The 17,429-nt window shown below is 45.7% G+C and overlaps 2 protein-coding genes across 7 annotated transcripts in view; one reads left to right on the forward strand and one right to left on the reverse strand.

Annotated features, from left to right (window-relative positions):
- MAD2L2 (mitotic arrest deficient 2 like 2) overlaps positions 1-6,995 on the forward strand; it is a 12,044-nt gene extending 5,049 nt beyond the window's left edge. For both annotated transcript variants that reach the window (XM_087879146.1, XM_087879145.1), the window contains exons 5-9: positions 874-974; positions 3,025-3,119; positions 3,935-4,008; positions 5,533-5,625; positions 6,559-6,995. In XM_087879146.1, the coding sequence (XP_087735272.1) occupies positions 874-974; positions 3,025-3,119; positions 3,935-4,008; positions 5,533-5,625; positions 6,559-6,600 (405 nt within the window). In that variant the 3' untranslated portion in view covers positions 6,601-6,995. The remainder of the gene's footprint in view (positions 1-873; positions 975-3,024; positions 3,120-3,934; positions 4,009-5,532; positions 5,626-6,558) is intronic.
- LOC117659695 (F-box only protein 6-like) lies at positions 690-16,552 on the reverse strand. Of its 5 annotated transcripts, none has more exons than XM_087879143.1 (7): positions 16,360-16,547; positions 15,071-15,329; positions 14,570-14,696; positions 11,775-11,870; positions 9,527-9,662; positions 7,645-7,842; positions 690-1,109 (listed from the first exon to the last, which is right to left on the reverse strand). In XM_087879143.1, the coding sequence occupies exons 1-6, from the start codon at positions 16,384-16,386 to the stop codon at positions 7,696-7,698; spliced, it is 792 nt and encodes a 263-aa protein (XP_087735269.1). In that variant the 5' UTR covers positions 16,387-16,547; the 3' UTR covers positions 690-1,109; positions 7,645-7,695. The 5 variants fall into 5 exon arrangements, with proteins under 5 accessions (XP_087735269.1, XP_087735268.1, XP_087735270.1 ...); XM_087879142.1 differs by lacking the exon at positions 690-1,109 and adding an exon at positions 3,043-3,306; XM_087879144.1 differs by lacking the exons at positions 690-1,109; positions 16,360-16,547 and adding exons at positions 3,043-3,306; positions 16,100-16,252.
- Positions 16,553-17,429: the final 877 nt, after the last annotated feature.

Below are 17,429 nucleotides of genomic sequence, written 5' to 3' on the forward strand. Positions count from 1 at the left end.
AGCATCTCCCACCTCCAAGCGATCTTTACAATGAACAATTTGTCCTCGTATGCCAGACTCTGGACGGTGTGCGATGCCCACTTGCAGATCTCGGAAGCTGCGTTCTACTGCTTCCGAAATTTTTTTTTTTTTTTTACAACAAAAGTTTTTATTTTTTATGTTCAAATAACCAAACAATACAAAATGAATTATTATACATCATTTCCCCCCCAACCCCCCCTCCTCAACTCCCCCCCGACTTCCCAGAGCAAAAACAGAATATAGCATTTAATAACATAAGCTAAAATATACTAACTACTACAGGATTCAAAACTCTCTCACCCTCGTTAACTCCCCCTTTAAAAATTCTACTTCAACCTTCCTTTTATAAATTCTCTTATCACATTTCACATTTATAAAGAAAAAAAAAATCACTATATATAATCTTAATTTAAGCATTTTAAAATCTCTCAATACATTAAGAAAACATTCTCCAAAATATAAGCTTCAAAACTTTCAAGAAGTTATCCATTAATTTTTAAATTAGCCATCCTTAAACTTCAATACTTTAAAACTACAATAAAGTTCAAAAAGTTATCCAACTTTAGTTAAACCTTTTAACATCATAAAAGAATCTCCAAAATATAACCAGTCTTTCTTTCTTTCTATATTTTTCCCCCTCCTTCATACATTAAGAAAACATTCTCCAATTTTTTTTTTTTTTTTGATGTACCCATTTCCCAGTATTTCATAGCCAACCTACTTGCGTGAAAATTCAAAGCAAGGGAACTAGCTCAATATGGCCTACCTGTGTGCAGATTTCTGGAATTCACAGAGTTCAGAGAGATAATACGGTATTTCTATTATCCTGCTTGTTTTTGCAACCTTTTTCAGAACGACGTGGAAAAAGTCGTAGTTGTCATCCTTGACAAGGAGCACCATTCGGTAGAAAGATTCGTCTTTGAGATCATGCAGCCACCACTGCTGGCCATCAGGTGAGGGTCCTCGTTTCTAAACCCCAAATGCTGGGCTGCTGGGCCTTGTCACACCCACCAAATTCTGGAAGGCAGGAGAGCTTGCTTGATCCATCAGATTTTCCTTTGCAAAAATTTGGCTGCCATCTCTTTATTCTGCAGAACGCAAGGAGAGCAAATATTCAAAACTGCTGAACATTTAAGAACAAAATAAAAGCATTGATTTGCAAATAAAATGAATTAAACGCATGGAAAAAAAACATCCCCTTAAGATACAGATTAGGGGCTGTTTTGGGATCCGATTGACCAGGCTAATTCTGCATCGATCTAGCTCAGACTTTCTCAATTTGGCAGCTTGAAGATGTATGGACTTCAACTCCCAGAATTCCTCAGCTGGCTGGGGAATTCTGGGAGTTGAAGTCCACATATCTTCAAGGTTGAGAAACATTGAATTTAATCAATCCATGGCCCCCTGTTATTACTATTAGTAGTATTAAAACTTAGAAATATGGAGCATAATAAAGGGGAGAATATAATTATAAAACAATATTTAACCCAAGTTAGGTCTAGCCCTTAGGAAGGCAGTAAACCAGCATCTCAAGTGGATTTTCAAAGTCAATTTGGGGCCTAGTTTTAAATCTTGGAAGTAATTCCTTGCAGACCACTGATGACTCTGTGTATATATATTTGTTTATGTAAGTTTTCACGGGTATGTATGTGTGTATAGTTAATATTTCGGGTTTCTTCCCGTGTAATTGTGGATATATCCCTAAAAGGGTAGAAGCTTCTACCCCTTTTAGGGATATATCCACAATTACACGGGAAGAAACTCGAAATATTAACTACACACACACACACACACACACACACACACACACACACACACACATATATATATATATATATGGCAATAAATAAATATAACATATGTTTATATTATATATATATATATTATTTTTATATATATATATATATATATATATATATATATATATATATATATATATATATATATATATATATATATATATATATATATATATATATATATATATATATATATATATATATATATATATATATATATATATAAAATTTGTTTTCTGAGGTTTTCACGGGTGTTTGTATGTAGGTCTTTGGTTATTCGGGTTTTCTCCTGCGTAAAATTAGAGGTGTCTTGGCAACGTTTCGACGAAGTCTCATTCGTCATCTTCAGGCTGGTGTTTTTGGCTTCGTGCTTCTAGAAACGTTGCCAAGACACCTCCAATTTTACACGGGAGAAAACCCGAATAACCAAAGACCTACATATATATATATATATATATATATAGATAGATAGATAGATAGATAGATAGATAGATAGATAGATAGATAATATATATATATATATATATATATATATATATATATATATATATATATATATATATATATATATATATAAAATATTTATTTAATGTATTATTTTATTTTATATTAATATTACTAATATACTGTAATTATATTAATTATATTAATACATTATATTATTATTTATTATGTTTATTTTATAAATATAAATATGGCTATAAATTCAGTGTGAGATTATATATTATATATCTACTGTACATATATCTCACTGAATATATATACCTCACACTGAATTTATATATTATATATCTACTGTATATATATCTCACTGAATATATATACCTCACACTGAATTTATAGCCATATTTACAGTATATTTATAAAGTAAACATAATAAATATTAATATAATATTAATATATATGTATATTATACATATACATACTCTTACATACATACATACATACATACATACATATATATATTACAAACTATTCTAAAAATACGAGTTCCAGGTATATTAGTAAAAAAAGAAGCAGACATACTGCGAACTCCGGAACTTAAGATTTAAAATTTTTTAAAAGAATTAAAATTTTATTTTACTAAGCTTTCGTCAGCCATCTGCTGACATCGTCAGAGTATTAAACTACCATTACAGAGATCTCTGCCTTTATATGCCATTAATCAATTTAGCCCTTGCGCAACTACTTTTTTCTTCTTCAGCTCCGATTCTCTCCTCACCCATGTGGAGCAGCTTCTGCGGGCTTTTATTCTGAAAATCAGCGTCTGTGATGCTGTTCTGGACAACAACCCTCCAGGTAGGACAGTCAGCAGAGCTGGTAATCTAGCCGGCAGGCAGTGGGGCGTGTGAGTTTCAGGCTGATATTTTGACTTCAGTTTAGCTTCACCATCAGCTGAAGAAAACACCCAATCCTGAATGAGGGACTTCAGTTTGTTTCAAACAGTGGCCTTCCCGATGATTTTTTTTTTCTTCTTCTAGCAATTCTGGGACAAATGGAAAAACAGTATTTTTTAAAGAATATTTATTTATTGATTTATTTATGAAATTTAAATTAAATTTAAAATTTATAACCACAGTGGTAAAATAGTGCAGAAATTCTCTCTATGCACCTCTCCACTTTGCAGGGACCAAAATATACAGGTAGTCCCTCAACTTACGACCAGAATTGAGCCCCAAATTTCAGTTGTTAAGTGAAACATTCGTTAAGTGAGTTTTGCCCCATTTTACGACCTTTCATGCCACCGTTGTTAAGTGAGTCACCACCATTGATAAGTGAGTAACCCGGTTGTTCGGTGAATTGGGCTTCCCCCTTGATTTTGTCAGATCGCAAAAGTTGATCACATGACCCCGGAACACGACAACCGTCATAACCACGAGTCAGTTGCCAAACCTCTGAATTTTGATCACATGACCCATGGGGTCATCAAAGGTCGTCACTTTGAAAACCGGTCATAAGTCACATGTTTCAGTGCCGTTGCCACTTTTGAACAGTCGCTGAAGGAATTGTTGTAAGTTGAGGACTATTGTATTTAAGCACAGGTTGTAACTCTGGATCGGGCTTCTTTTATTTAAAACTGTATCTCTCTCTTTCTCCACCTCGTTTTGTTGCAGGCTGTACTTTCACCATCCTGGTGCACACCCGTGAAGCTGCCACGCGCAACATGGAGAAAATTCAAGTGATCAAGGTAAGGAATCTATTGTGGCCCGTATGCGGCCTCTGCAGCTAATAGCTGATTCCGACAGCGAGGAGGCTGGTGTGGTGCTGTGCCAGCAGCCTGTGCAGCTGGCACTCGAGTCGGACAATGAGGAGGCTGGAGAAGATGTGGTGCCAGAGGCAGGGATTCAGCCAGGGCCTTCAGAACCTCCATAAGCTTCTTTAAGTGAAGAGGATGAAGAGGATGAGCCTCTTCTCGATGCACGGGCGTGCAGAGCTGCCAAAAAGCAGGATTGGCTCCTTAGGAGGAGGTCTCTTCAAGAGTAAGGCTTGGAGCTAATTGGCCACTCCCTTAGCCTATTTAAGGAGGAACGCCGATTGAAGCAATTTGCAGGAAGCTGATAAGCAAGACAAGACACCAAGGTATGTGAATTAAGTTGTTCCCTGCAAATTGCTTCAGTTGATGTTCCTCCTTAAATAGGCTAAGGGAGTGGCCAATTGCAGGGAACAACGTAGTTCACATACCTTTGTGTCTTGTCTTGTTTATCTTATCAGCTTCCTGCAAATTGCTTCTGGGCATTCTGCCAACCATAGTAAGCTTTCAGTTATTATTCTTTGAATTCTTGGTTGCTGGTAATGCAATTAATTAACAGCGGTTGTTGTAAAAGACTGGTTTATTTAGTAAACTAAGGTTTGAATGGACTTTGTGTGTGCTGCCCCAGAACCTCACGCTGTGTTTGTGTTAGTTCCACTCATCAATAAACAAAATCTTTCTTTCCAATCATCCTCCATTTTATGCCCGGCTTGGAACTAGACCTGGATTTTTCTTCCAACTATGGCTTTTTCTAAGCCTGGCTCTGCTTACTCAGGGGTTACTATAGGTCTGCAACTGCAGCTGAGCGGCAAGTCCTATGGATTTTAGTCAGATCTGCCAGCAGGGGGCGCTAGACCTGTGCATGCCAACAACTCCAAATTCAAATGAGGTCTTCTGACCCAGTTCCCCAAATACGACAAACCCTCTGAAGTTAACTCAAAAGATTATTAGGAGCGCCGGCAGCCCTGGCAAAAAGTTTCTCTCTCACCGCAGGCTAATAAGTCTGTCCGGCAGGGAGATGAATAGTTGTCCACCACATCTATTCATCTCCGAGCTAGGGTGGAGCTTCGCTAGCAGTGGTGGCTCTTTCGTCCCAAGGACCGGCCCATAGATTTCTACTGCTCTCCTCTCCTCTGCCTTCTGTGCATCCATGCTTCAGGCACTGGACCCAGCTGTTCCTCCTCCTCCTCATCAGCTACCTCCAGACCTAGAAGCTGTTGATTCTCCATCTGAGGGCTGACGGACGGCCCAGGCTCTGCCTCGGCCTCTTTCTCTCTGACAACTCCATTCCCTCTTCTCCCTCAGAGCTCTCAGGTTGCCTTGATGGTGATCCTGACTCCCACAACTCCTCCTCTTCCTCTGATTCGGCTGCTGGAGGGGCCGGTGGTTGGTAGGCCACAACATTATGGGCACATGAGCAATAGTTTGCATGAAGACGCTGTTATGTTTCCCATCCTGTAGGACTTCCCCTGGATTCTGGCCGACGAGCAGGACGTCCACATGCACGACCCACGGCTGATCCCCCTGAAGACCATGACCTCGGACCTCTTAAAGGTGAGAGATCCACTTACTGCGCTCAGCCAGCTTGGACGAGGACAAGCTGACGATTGGATCCAACCAAGAAAAATCTGTTGGAATTTCCTTCTTTTATACCCCAAAGGGGCTCCTGATTGGGTCTCTGAGGCCACGTGATCCTAATCCTGGGGTGGGGGCGGGGGGAAGTTCTGACCTATGGGCCTGCAGTTCTTCCTTTGACCACTAGAGGGTGCTTGGATTTTACAGCCTTTATTTATTTAATTTATATTCTGCCCATCTTGGAAGTTACGGGCCGTCCGTTCTGTTGCTGTTTGAAGGTTTGAAGCACCCCCAAGACCAGAAAGTGGCAGCTCCTTTCCACACTGACCGCCCCCCCCTCTATCCCAGGGGTGAAATGCTCCCGGTTCAGACCGGATCGCCCGATCTGGTAGCGATGGTGGCGGGTAGCAAAAATCCCTGTGCAAAAATCCCACACCATGCCCAGCTGAGCTGCACAATCATCAGAGGCTGTTTTTTTTTTTTACTTTTAAAAGTATTTTTTCTACAACCTCTTCGGCCGAAAAAATGCTTTCAAAAGTAAAAAAAAAAAAGCCTCTGATGATTGCACAACTCAGCTGGGATCGTCAGAGGCTTCTAAAAGCATTTTTTTCTGCAACCTCTTCGGCTGAAGAGGTTGTAGAAAAAATGCTTTTAAAAGTAAAAAAAAAAAAAAAAAGTTGGCCACGCCCACCGTCACATTAACCCCCCCCCACCAAGCCACGCCCAAGGAACCGGTAGTAACAAATTTCACCCCTGCTCTATCCCCCTTAGCGCTTGGGGTGTTTTACAGGGCTGCCGAGGAGGAGCGTCTCAAATCTGTCCTCGGCGCCCCAAATCCTGCCTCTCTGCCAAGCCCCCCGAATTAAGCGCCTGATAAATGCAAGATTTCCGGTTTGAACTCTGTCCTTTCAGATGCAGCTGTACGTCGAGGAGCGAACACAGAAAGGTACTTGAACCCGGCCCTTCCCAACCATTTTGGAAGCTGCAACCCAGGCGACACATGACCAAGCTGCACCCTGTCTCCAGCGACCACATCAGTGCTCGAACGGTTGACGTGTGTGTCCGAGTTCCTTCCTGGCTACTGGATGATTGTGTTTTTAAAAGTGCTCTTAAATCCCAGGTTATTCTCACTTTCTTCAGCCGACTCAAAGAGCCGGGTACTTTTCAAGTTGCTAGACCTGAGGGAGGACGGGGCACTGCGGAACTGTGCCTCGAAAGTGCTAATGTTTTGTTTGCTGTGAAAACACTCGTCTGTCTTGTTTTAAGTCAATGTCTATCGCTGTGTGTCCAAGGTGCTAATGTCGAACAATATGATGACTAATTCACTGTAAATAAACTTGTAAATGTTGCCTCTCTGAGCACCACATCAACTTCGGCCCCATTGCTAAACCCAGAAGAGGGATTTAGAGCGACACAGATTTGATTTAAATCGGTTTTTATGAAATGCCACGATTATACAACTTTTCTAGACGTCGCGAAGTTGCGGAAGAAGCAAAGAGAAATATCTGTTAATCCATAAATATCTAGAGATTTATTTTTCTCAGCGAAAGAGAAGTAGCCAGGTGGATGCATAGGGCACTTTGGGGTGACTTCCCTTCCACGTCGTAAGTTCAAGGGTTACACCAGGAGTCAGCAACCTGTGGCTCTGGAGCCGCATGTGGCTCTTTCATCTCTCTGCTGCGGCTCCCTATCACTCAAAATATGTGTCATAACCGCCAATGTGCGACACCCGCCTGCATGCAATTTATTGAGCTTTTCGATTCCCGGTAGGCCAACCATGGATTAAATCCAAGAAAAGAAAAGTTTCAGAGGAAAACAGAACGTTTAATTCGACTACACATGCTAGTTTTGTGGCTGCTCAAGGAATAGTCAGGCACGGGAAGGGTTTTTGTGGCTCCGGGTGTTTTCTTTTCTTTGGGAAACGGGTCCAAATGGCTCTTTGGATTGTTTAAGGTAGCAAACCTCTGGGTTAGACTGACCTTCCCCAGAGCCACTTACTGGGCACGATGGGAGTTGTAGTCCTATCCAAACCGAAGCAGCCCTTCTCCGTCAATCTGCCACTTGGGGGCCCAGGGTGAGGCTGCTGTTCGTCACTCGGACACCGTACCAGCCTTCCCAGTATTGCGTATCTTGGCCTCCGTGGCTAAATAAGACGTGGCGGACACCGGCGGGGTAGTTGTGAAACGTGTGCGACACCTGAGGAGAAAAATGGCGAGGGGCAGGTTAAAATTGGCGTTTTTGTCCGTCACCAGATCCGATTCTAGAATTACAGAGAGGATTTTAAAAACCCGGCAGCTCCAAATCCGGCGGGTTCTACAAACGCTACGGTGTTGAGCGCGTTACACACAGCGTCTTCCTCAGCGGGACATTTATTATACTTCCGAAGTAAGATCAGTATTTTGGCTTGTGAGATGGACAGCGTGTAAGCTTAGCGATAAAGAGCCTTGGTGGCGCAGTGGACTAAGTGCTGTTAAAGTAGCACTTAGTTGCCAGCTGCCTGCAATTACTGCGAGTTCGAATCTCACCAGGCTCAAGGTTGACTCAGCCTTCCATCCTTCCGAGGTAGGTAAAATGAGGACCCGGATTGTGGGGGCAATAAGCTGACTTTGTATAATAAGAACACTGCTTGGGGGGTGGGCAAAAGTCCTACTAAGGAGGTATATACAAAAGTATGAAGGCTATTGCTTAATGCATTGTAAGCTGCCCTGAGTCTCTGGAGAAGGGCGACATATAAATCGAACAAACAAACAAAAAAATAAAATAAAATAAATAAAAAAAAATAAACAATAAAATAAAATAAACAATAAAATAAAATAAAATAAAATAAAATAAATAATAAAATAAAATAAATAAAATAAAATAATAAAATAAAATAAAATAAATAAAATAATAAAATAAAATAAAATAATAAAATTAAAATTAAAATTAAAATTGTGGGGTTCTGGTTGTTTTCTCGGAGACGTTTCACGACCCAACTAGGTAACGGCATCAGAGCTAGAAGGAATAATACACAGTGCAAACCTTCCTCCTAGCACTGATGATGTTGCCTAGTTGGGTCATGAAACACCTGTAGGAAAACAACCAAGCTCCAGAGAGCACCAAGGATCCCACAGTTCTCTTCCTCTCCACAAATGCCACTCCTTCTAACACTGATGGTGTCGCCTAGTTGGGTCATGAAACGTCTGCCAGAAAACCACCAAACTCAGAGAGCACCAAGGAACCCATAGTCCCATGATGGCGAACCTATGGCATGCGTGCCACAGGTGGCACACGGAGCCATATTTGTGGGCATGCGACCTTTGCCCTAACTCAGCTCTAGTATGCATGCGTGCACTGGCCAGCTGATTTTTGGGCCTTCTGAGCCCCCCGGAAGTCGAGAAATGGGCCGTTTCCGGCCTCCAGAGGCCCTCCGGGTGGGGAAGGCTGTTTTTGCCCTCCCCAGGCTCCAAGAAAGCTTCTGGAGCCTGGGGAGGGCGAAAAACGGGCGTACCAGGCCCATTGTGCCATCACGTGCCAAAAGTGGGAGGAGTGAGGGGGGATTAAATGCGCATGCACAGAGTGTGGGGCACACTGAATTATAGGTATGGGCACGCGCGCACACATGACCCCCGCCCCTGCTCCCTCCCCGCTTTTGGCACACAACAGCAAAAAGGTTAGTCATCACTGCCATAGTCCTTTTCCTCATCTCCCTCCTCCACCCACAATCTCCTCCTCTCTGCAAACCCCGCTCCCTTCTAGCACCGATGACGTCACCTAATTGGGTCACGAAATGTCTGACAGAAAACCGCCAAGCTCAGAGACCATCAGGCACCCCTCATTTCAACCCAGAGCTGGGGGGAGGGGGGGCAGAACCGGGCCACGATCCGACCCATTCCTCTACCTCGCGCCATTCTGCATCGCTCCACTGTTCGATCACAACCGGTTCGGGCTGAAACTCCTGGAGAACGATGTAGTCTTTGGACAGGAGTCTCACGCAGAGCTGGTACTTGCAGCCGCAGTCAAAACGCGCAGCGTACCTGGGGGGGAGGAGGGGGTCGAAGGAGAGAACATCAGCTCTTTAAAAAAAGGTCGATAAAAACGCAGGGGGTCCTCGACTTGCGACCTTGACCGAGTCCAAAGTTCCCATCGCGAAGCGAGACGATTTTTTCAGCCCGATTATTCTGGCCGGCGGGATCCAGGAGGAAGGCCTTCTCTGCCTTCTGGAACACCTTGCCCCCCCACTCCAATATGAGGTTGCCCCCCCACCCTATCCTTTCATAAGGGTCTCAAGACATGGCCGAGGGGGGGGGGGTCAGCGCAATGGAGTTGATTAATAACAGATCCCTGCCTCTGTCCCTTCCGCCCTTCCCATGTGCCTTTAATTTTAAGGTTTGATTTTAACATTTTATATTTTAGCTTAGATCAGGGGTGAAATGCTCCCGGTTCGGACCGGATCGCCCAATCCGGTAGCGATGGCGGCGGGTGGTTCGGAGAACCGGGAGCAAAAATCCCTGCGCTCCCCCACCCCAATTCCCAGCTGAGCCGCGCAATCATCAGAGGCTGTTTTTTTTTTTACTTTTAAAAACATTTTTTCTACAACCTCTTCGGCCAAAGAGATTGTAGGGAAAAAAAAATGCCTTTAAAAGCCTCTGACGATCCCAGCCGAGTTGCCTGATCGTCAGAGGCTTTTAAAAGCATTTTTTTTCTGCAACCGCTTGAGGTTGTAGAAAAAATGCTTTTAAAAGTAAAAAGTAAAAAAAAAAAAAAAGTTGGCCACGCCCACCGTCACATTAACTCCACCCCCACTTACCAAGTCACGTCCACAGAACCAGTAGTAACAAATTTTAGATTTCACCCCTGGCTTAGATGTAACTGTAAAATTCCCAGAGTTACCCTACGATAAGATGGGCGGCCAGTAAATTTTATCGATAAATAAATACAGGGGTTTGGCCCCCTTTGATGACCCCTCTGGCCACCATTGTTAAGTTAATCACACCGTTGTTAAGTGAATCCGTTGACTTTGCTTCTCGGAAGGGGATCGCGTCACCCCGGATTCGCTTAACAACCATGCTACTAATTTAACAGCTGCAGGGATTCCCTTAACAAATGTGGCAAGGAAAGTCGTAAAACGGGACAAAACTCGCTTAGCAGCTGTCTCACTTAGCAACCTAAATTCTGGGCTTAATTGTCCTAAGTCGTAAGTCGAGAACTACTGGTATTTTTGTCCTCAACTTACGACCACAATCGAGCCCAACATTTCTGCTGGTAAGTGAGACAGCTGGTAAGTGCGTTTTGCCCCACTTTACGTCTTTCCTTGCCACAGTCGTTAAGCAAATCCTGGCAGTTGTTAAGTCAGTCACATGGTTTTTAAGTGAATCCAGCTTTCCCCATGGATTTTTGCTTTTCAGAAGGTCGCAAAAGCGGATTGCGTGACTCCGGGACAATGCGACCGTCGTAAATATGAGCCAGTTGCCCGGTGTTTGAATTTTGATCACGGGACTGCTGGGACGGTCGTAAGTGTGAAAAACGATCGTAAGTTGTTTTTTTCAGTGCCGTGGTAACATTGGTCACTAAATGAATGGTTGTAAGTCGAGAACTTACATATATAGTCTTTCTGTGTGAAAACAAGAACAAGAGTGGCATGATACAGGTAGTCCTTGAGTTACAACCATTATTCGTTTAGTGACCGTTCAAAGTGACCACGGCACTGGGAAAAGCAACTCACGACCGTTTTTCACACTTACAACCGTCCCCGCGGTCACGTGATCAAAATCCGGATGCTTGGCAAGAGCCTCATACTTATGACAGTCACAGAGTCACGGGGGGGTGTCATGTGATCCCCCTTTTACGACCTTCTGACAAGCCAAGTCCACAGGGAAGCCAGATTCGGGTTACTAACGTATCAACTGCAGTGATTCACTTAATGACGGTAGCAGGAAAGGTCGTAAAATGGGGCAAAACTCACTTAGCAAGTGCCTCGCTTAACAATGGAAATTTTGGGCTCCATCGTGGTCGTAAGGCGAGAACTACCTGTATTGCGCCTCCTGCTTTGACGGAGCCGTTTGTTCGGCGCTGTCGAACACCGCCTCAGCGCTTGTGCCTCCCGCGTCCATCCGTCCACCCGTCCGCCTCTCCTCCCTGCCACTCACCAGTCGCTCACCACGATATCAGGCCGGGCTTCGTCCATCAACCGGTCCCCGTAGCCGTGATCCCGTAAGGTGATCAGCTGCCTCTTCATGCATGAGCTGGCAAGGAAGGGAAAGCCACCGATTGTTACAAGCCTCCATCCTCATCCTCTTTTAACGACCCCATAATCCCTTGCCGGGTGGAGTCTGGGCATCTGAATGGAGCTGAGTGTTTTACTGGCCGGATGCCCTTCCTGTCCCCAAGGAGGAGTTTTGTTCAGCAGATATATTCTCAACGTGCCGAGAGAGAGAAATATTTGCCTCTACCTAGGATCAAACTCACAGCCTCCTGACTGGCGATACAGGCGAGAGTTCCCCCTCTAGGCCACTGCGCCACTCTTCGTTACAAGCCTCCATGCGGAGCGCAAACCACGAATCGTTGTTAAATGGCTTCTCAAGTAATTTTGAGTAGGGGAGGGATATTACTCGTAAGTCCCTACCTGGGAAAATCTGCACTGTTTTGAACAGCGACGGCTGAAAGGGGGCAATTGATTAATAACAGACCCCCCTCCTCCCTCCCTCATCTTTTAGCTATTGTATTTCTATTTTTATACAGGTAGTCCTTGACTTATGACAGTTCAGTTAGCAACTGTTCGAAGCTTCAACACTGAAAAAAGGGACTTCTAACCATTTTATAATGAATGGGAAAAATACAACCTGCGAACAAACGAGGTAGAAAAAGAGAGAGAGACAGATTTTAAATAAAAGTGGCAGGATCCAAAGTTACAACCTGTGATTAAATTCAGGTAGTCCTCAATTCGTTTAGTGACCGTTTGGAGTTACAACAACACTGAAGAAGTGACTTACAACCATTTTTCACACTTACGACAGCCAGGTGATTTACATTCATATGCTGAGCAACTGGTTCGTATTTATGACGGTTTGCAGTGTCCCGGGATCCCCTTTTGCGACCTGACCAGCAAAGCCAACGGGGAAACTGGATTCACTTAACAACTGTGTTACTAATTTAACAGCTGCAGTGATTCACTTAACAAATATGGCAAGTCGTAAAACAGGACAAAAGTCGCTTTACAACTATCTCAGCAACATAAATTCTGGGCTCAATTGTCCTAAGTCGTAAGTCGAGAACTACTGGTATTTTTGTACAGGCAGTCCTCGACTGATGACCACAAGTGAGCCCAACATTTTTGTTGCTAAGTGAGACAGCTGTTAAGTGCGTTTTGCCCCATTTTACGACCTTCCTTGCCACAGTCGTTAAGCGAATCCCTGCAGTTGTTAAGTTAGTCACACGGTTGTTAAGTGAATCCGGCTTTCCCCATGGACTTTGCTTGTCAGAAGGTCGCAAAAGGGGATCGCGTGGCCCCGGGACGCTGCGGCTGTCATAAATATGAGTCAGTTGCTAAGCATCTGAACTTTGATCACGTGACCCTGGGGATGCTGCAGCCGTCGTAAGATTGAAAAGCAGCCATGAGTCATGTTTTTCAATGTCGTTGCAATTTCAAATGGTCAGTAAACAAAATGTTGTAAACCGAGGACTACCTGTAGTAGTTTTACATGGTTTTGTTTTGTTAATGGCGTAAGCCACCTAGAGTCTCCCTGTGGTAAGATGGGCAGCCAATAAATAATAAATAAATAAATAAAATAATAAATAAATAAATATAATATAAAATATGTTATATATATATGTGTATATATATAACATATTTTATGTTATATATATTTATTTAGTTTAGTTGAAGTTTGGTTGAAATTGCTTGAGCCGTTCCAGAGTTATCCTGGAACAAATATACATACATACATCCTTTTAATATATCTATATAAAAGGATGTATGTATGTATATTTGTTCTAGGATAACTCTGGAACGGCTCAAGCAATTTCAACCAAACTTCGTACACAGATGACTAACTCTCTGGAAACAAATACTGTGGGGGTAAGACACCCCTGGTGTGTGTGTGTGTGTGTGTGTGTGTAACTGTGGAATGCCTGGACTGTTGAGGAGAGTGAGAGCAGCATCCTAGAGTGGCAATTGTTTGAGATGTCAGTTCCTTCACAGCTTCCTCTGGAAAGCCAGTCATGATGTTCGCCCTCCAGTGGACCAATGGTGAAACGCTTGATGGATTTGGGACAAAGTGCCAGGATCGTAGACAGGACCGGAAAGAGGAGTACATGGGAGGGGGAAGGGAGAGGGCATGGATGATGAGCATGGGAGTAGGGGAGTAGAGGAAAGAAATGCCCCTCCCAATGGCTCCCAATACTGTGGGGGTGAGACACCCCTAACATCCTTTGTTGTGTGTCTGTGTGTGTATGTCCCAGCATAACTCTGGAATGCCGGGGCCATTAAGGAGAGCAAGTGATAATGGGGAAGCGCCTGATGTTCCCTTCTCTTGGCAGAAGGCGCCCCCTGGTGGATTTGGAGCAAAGTGCCAGGATCGTAGAAAGGGTGAGAAAGAGGAGCGCATGGGAGGGTGGAGAGGGCAGGGATGATGGGCATGGGAGTAGGGGGAAGAAAGGTCCCTCCCAATGGCTCCCTGTCAGACAAACGATTCAATGTCTATAAATACCTGGGCAACGCCGGGTTATCGGCTAGTATAAAATAAAATAATATAAAATAATAAAAAAATACTTTAGATGCTGGGGGATTTGAAGTTTCCAAGCTGCCCGTGGGAAAAACTCAGTTGGAAATTCCCACCATTGAAGGAGCCCGTTTAACAACTGTCAATCCGTGTGTTAGAAACCCTGCAAGGAATCCCCTCTGCTGGTCAAAGCCCAGGGAGTCCCAGGCCATCACGCTACTCACTCGTAGGACGTCACAAAGTATTTCTGAATGTGCGGAAGAAGGAAATTTCTCCCGTGATCTCCTGGAAGCTGCTCAATTTTCCAGCCGTTGCCTTCGTCGGATTCTTTCTCCCAGGCGTCAAAGCCTTCTGCGGCGGGAGAGAGAAGACACAAAAGAAGAGGACGGCACTGTAGGTTGGATTTTCGGCACTTTGGAAATATTTCCAAGGTAAGGGGAAGAGACCACCAGGAAGGTATGCCCTAAAATAGGCTAATTTTTTGGGGGGAAGCAGAATTATGGAATTGGTTGCATTGGGTTATTTCAGGATTTTTTTTTTTTAATTTGCTTAGCCATGTTGGCAACTTTGTTTGGATCTCCTGGTGGTCTTCCATCCTGGCCTTGATTCGCTTTAATCTAGGATCAGACCAGAGCTGGTCAGGTAAGTTGCAGGGGAAACAACCTTCGAGTGGTCCAAAACCGGACCCTCCCAAAATAGCCCAGCCCCCTTGACCCCTCCCCCACCTTCAGCACAGGGGTTTTTGATCAGGTTCCTCTTCAGGCTGCAGAGGAAATAGAAATCCCGCCAGTCCGGAATGGGACTGTCCAGTGGCTCTGGCCAGTAGCCCTCACGCTGGCACTTGAGCTTCCAGAGCGAAGGCAAGTCTACCAGCCCGCGCCAGAGGGAGCAGACCAGCCGGCAGCGAAGCACAAGGTCCCTGGCGGGCACCAGCACCAGCACCGCAATCAGGGCGTCCTCGGGGAGGGTCTCCATGCTCGCCATCTGTGAAGAGAAAAAAAGAGAAAAAAGGAGAGAAGAGTGAAAAAAAAAAGAAAGAAAGGAGAGGAGAGAGAGGAGAAAGAAAGAAAGAGAGAGAGAGGACAGAGAGAAAGGAGAGAGAGAGAAAGAAAGGGGGAGAGAGGAGAAAGAGAGAGAGGGGGGAGGGAGGGAGAGAAATAAAGAGAAAGACAGAGGAGAGAGAGGAGAGAGAGAGAGGAAACGGGAGAGGAGAAAGAGAGAGAGGAGAAAGAAAAAAAATGAAAGAATGAAAGAAAGAAAGAGAGGGGGAGGGGAGAGAGAGGAAACAGGGGAGACAGGAGAAAGAGAGAGAGAGGAAATGGGAGAGAGGAGAAAAAGAAAGAAAGAAAGAAAAAGAGAAAAAAGAAAGGGAGAGAGGGGGTGGAGAGAGAGGAAACAGAGGGGAGACAGGAGAAAGAAAGAAAGAAAGAAAGAGAGAAAGAAAGAAAGAAAGAAAGAAAGAAAGAGAGAGCGGGGTGGCGAGAAACAGAGGGAAGATAGGAGACAGAGAGAGAGAGAGAGAGGAAGGGAGAGAGGGAAAAGAAAGGAAGGACGAAAAAAGAAAGAAAGAGGGGGAGGGGAGAGAGAGGAAAAGGAAGGAGAAAGAGAGAGAGAGAAAGAAAGAAAGAAAGAAAGAAAGAGAGTGGTGGTGGAGAGAGGAAACAGGGGAGAGAGGTAAGAGAGAGAGAGAGAGTCCTCTTGGAGCTGCTTTGACGTTTGCAGAGATAGAACCTCCCCGGCCAGGGGTAGTCTACCTGAGCCGACGATTAAGGGAGAGGCGGGAGGGGCGGGGCAGCCCCGCAGGGGGCTCCAGCAGTCCTCAGACGGAGCCTCCAGCTCCAGGCAGCGACATCTGGGAGACCCGGAGCAGTGGAGCATGCGCAGAGGGCTTCCGTGGACCCCCCCCCGCCCCCTGCAGCCCCGGACCACACCTCCCCCTCCCTCGCCCGCTCCTCCCCCACCCCCCCCCCCCCCCCCGCCGCCAGCCAGCCAGCCAGCCAGCCGGCACACTTACCAGAAGCGCAGCAGATGTTCCGCGCATGCGCCGCGCCGCGCCCAGCCGAAAGCGAAAGCGAAATGTAGCCGGGAATCCTCGGAGAGCTACTAAAAGGGAAGAGGAGCGCGCTTTTCTTTCCCAGACTTCCGAGTTCCCTCCACGCAGGTTTCCCTCGCATCGCTTTCTCTCCGCCCTTTCGGAACCCCCCGGAAAGTGGCCGGCGGGGGAGGGCGTGGCCTGGGGGAATTGCGTCATCGCATGCAAATGAGCGGGATTCCCTTTCCCCGCCCCGCCCCCCGCCCCCTCCTGTCCTTGGGAGGGGTCTCCTCTGCCCTTCTGTTTTTCAGACCCCAAGAAGACCCCGCGGATACCCGGGAATCCGTCCGGCTCCATCCACAACGCCGCTGAAAGAGCGCCTCTGAGCGTGTGCAAAGCGCCCCTTCCATTGCCTGGCCTCGATTTGTGGATGGGGGGGAGGCTCCCATCAGAGTCCTCCTACTCGCCTTGGTTGCTCTGGAAAGCTGACAGTGGCTTGACCTTGGTTAGAAAGGCGGGGATGGGATGGGACGGGACGCCACGAGGAGATCCCAGGACTGTCTGTGACTTATCTGGGAAATGTTCCTAATGCCAAGGGATGGGGTCTTTCCAACTCAGACCCCCCCACTCCCCAAGGAAGACTGGGGAGGGGGGGAAAAAACCCCTCTGTACCCTCCCCCACTTCCCTCCTGGCCAACCCAGCCCCCTCCCCTCCCGCCATAGGGGTTGCACTTGGCACAGATTTGGGGTGGGGTGGGGTGCATTGACCCCTCCCATCCCTGTCCTGGCCGGCATCCCGTGGAAGTTACTTGCCTGCGACAAGCAGCCCAGCCCAGCCCAGCCCAGCCCGGGAGGGGAGGCGGAGTCCCAGCCCAGCTGGCAGGCTGCTGTCTCACTCGCTACCCTCGCCCGCCTGCCCATTTGCAGCTCCTGGCATCGCTCGCAGGACCCCCCCCTTCCTCCCCAATGGTAAGTGCCTGGGATCTCCCCCTCTTTGGAGCCCCCCAAAAACTCTACAAGACCTTAATTTTCCCAGATTCAGCCCTTGTCCC

The sequence above is a fragment of the Pantherophis guttatus genome, chromosome 15 (assembly GCF_059756535.1).
Source record: "Pantherophis guttatus breed Tessera chromosome 15, ASM5975653v1, whole genome shotgun sequence".
Lineage (NCBI taxonomy): Eukaryota > Metazoa > Chordata > Lepidosauria > Squamata > Colubridae > Pantherophis > Pantherophis guttatus.

Coding starts and splice junctions, on each gene's coding strand:
- LOC117659695 (XM_087879143.1), bottom strand. CDS start 16,386: ATGCGCGGAACATCTGCTGCGCTTCTG. Junction 15,330..16,359: donor GAACATCTGCTGCGCTTCTG/GTAAGTGTGCCG, acceptor TTCTCTTCACAG/ATGGCGAGCATGGAGACCCT. Junction 14,697..15,070: donor CAAAAACCCCTGTGCTGAAG/GTGGGGGAGGGG, acceptor CTCCCGCCGCAG/AAGGCTTTGACGCCTGGGAG.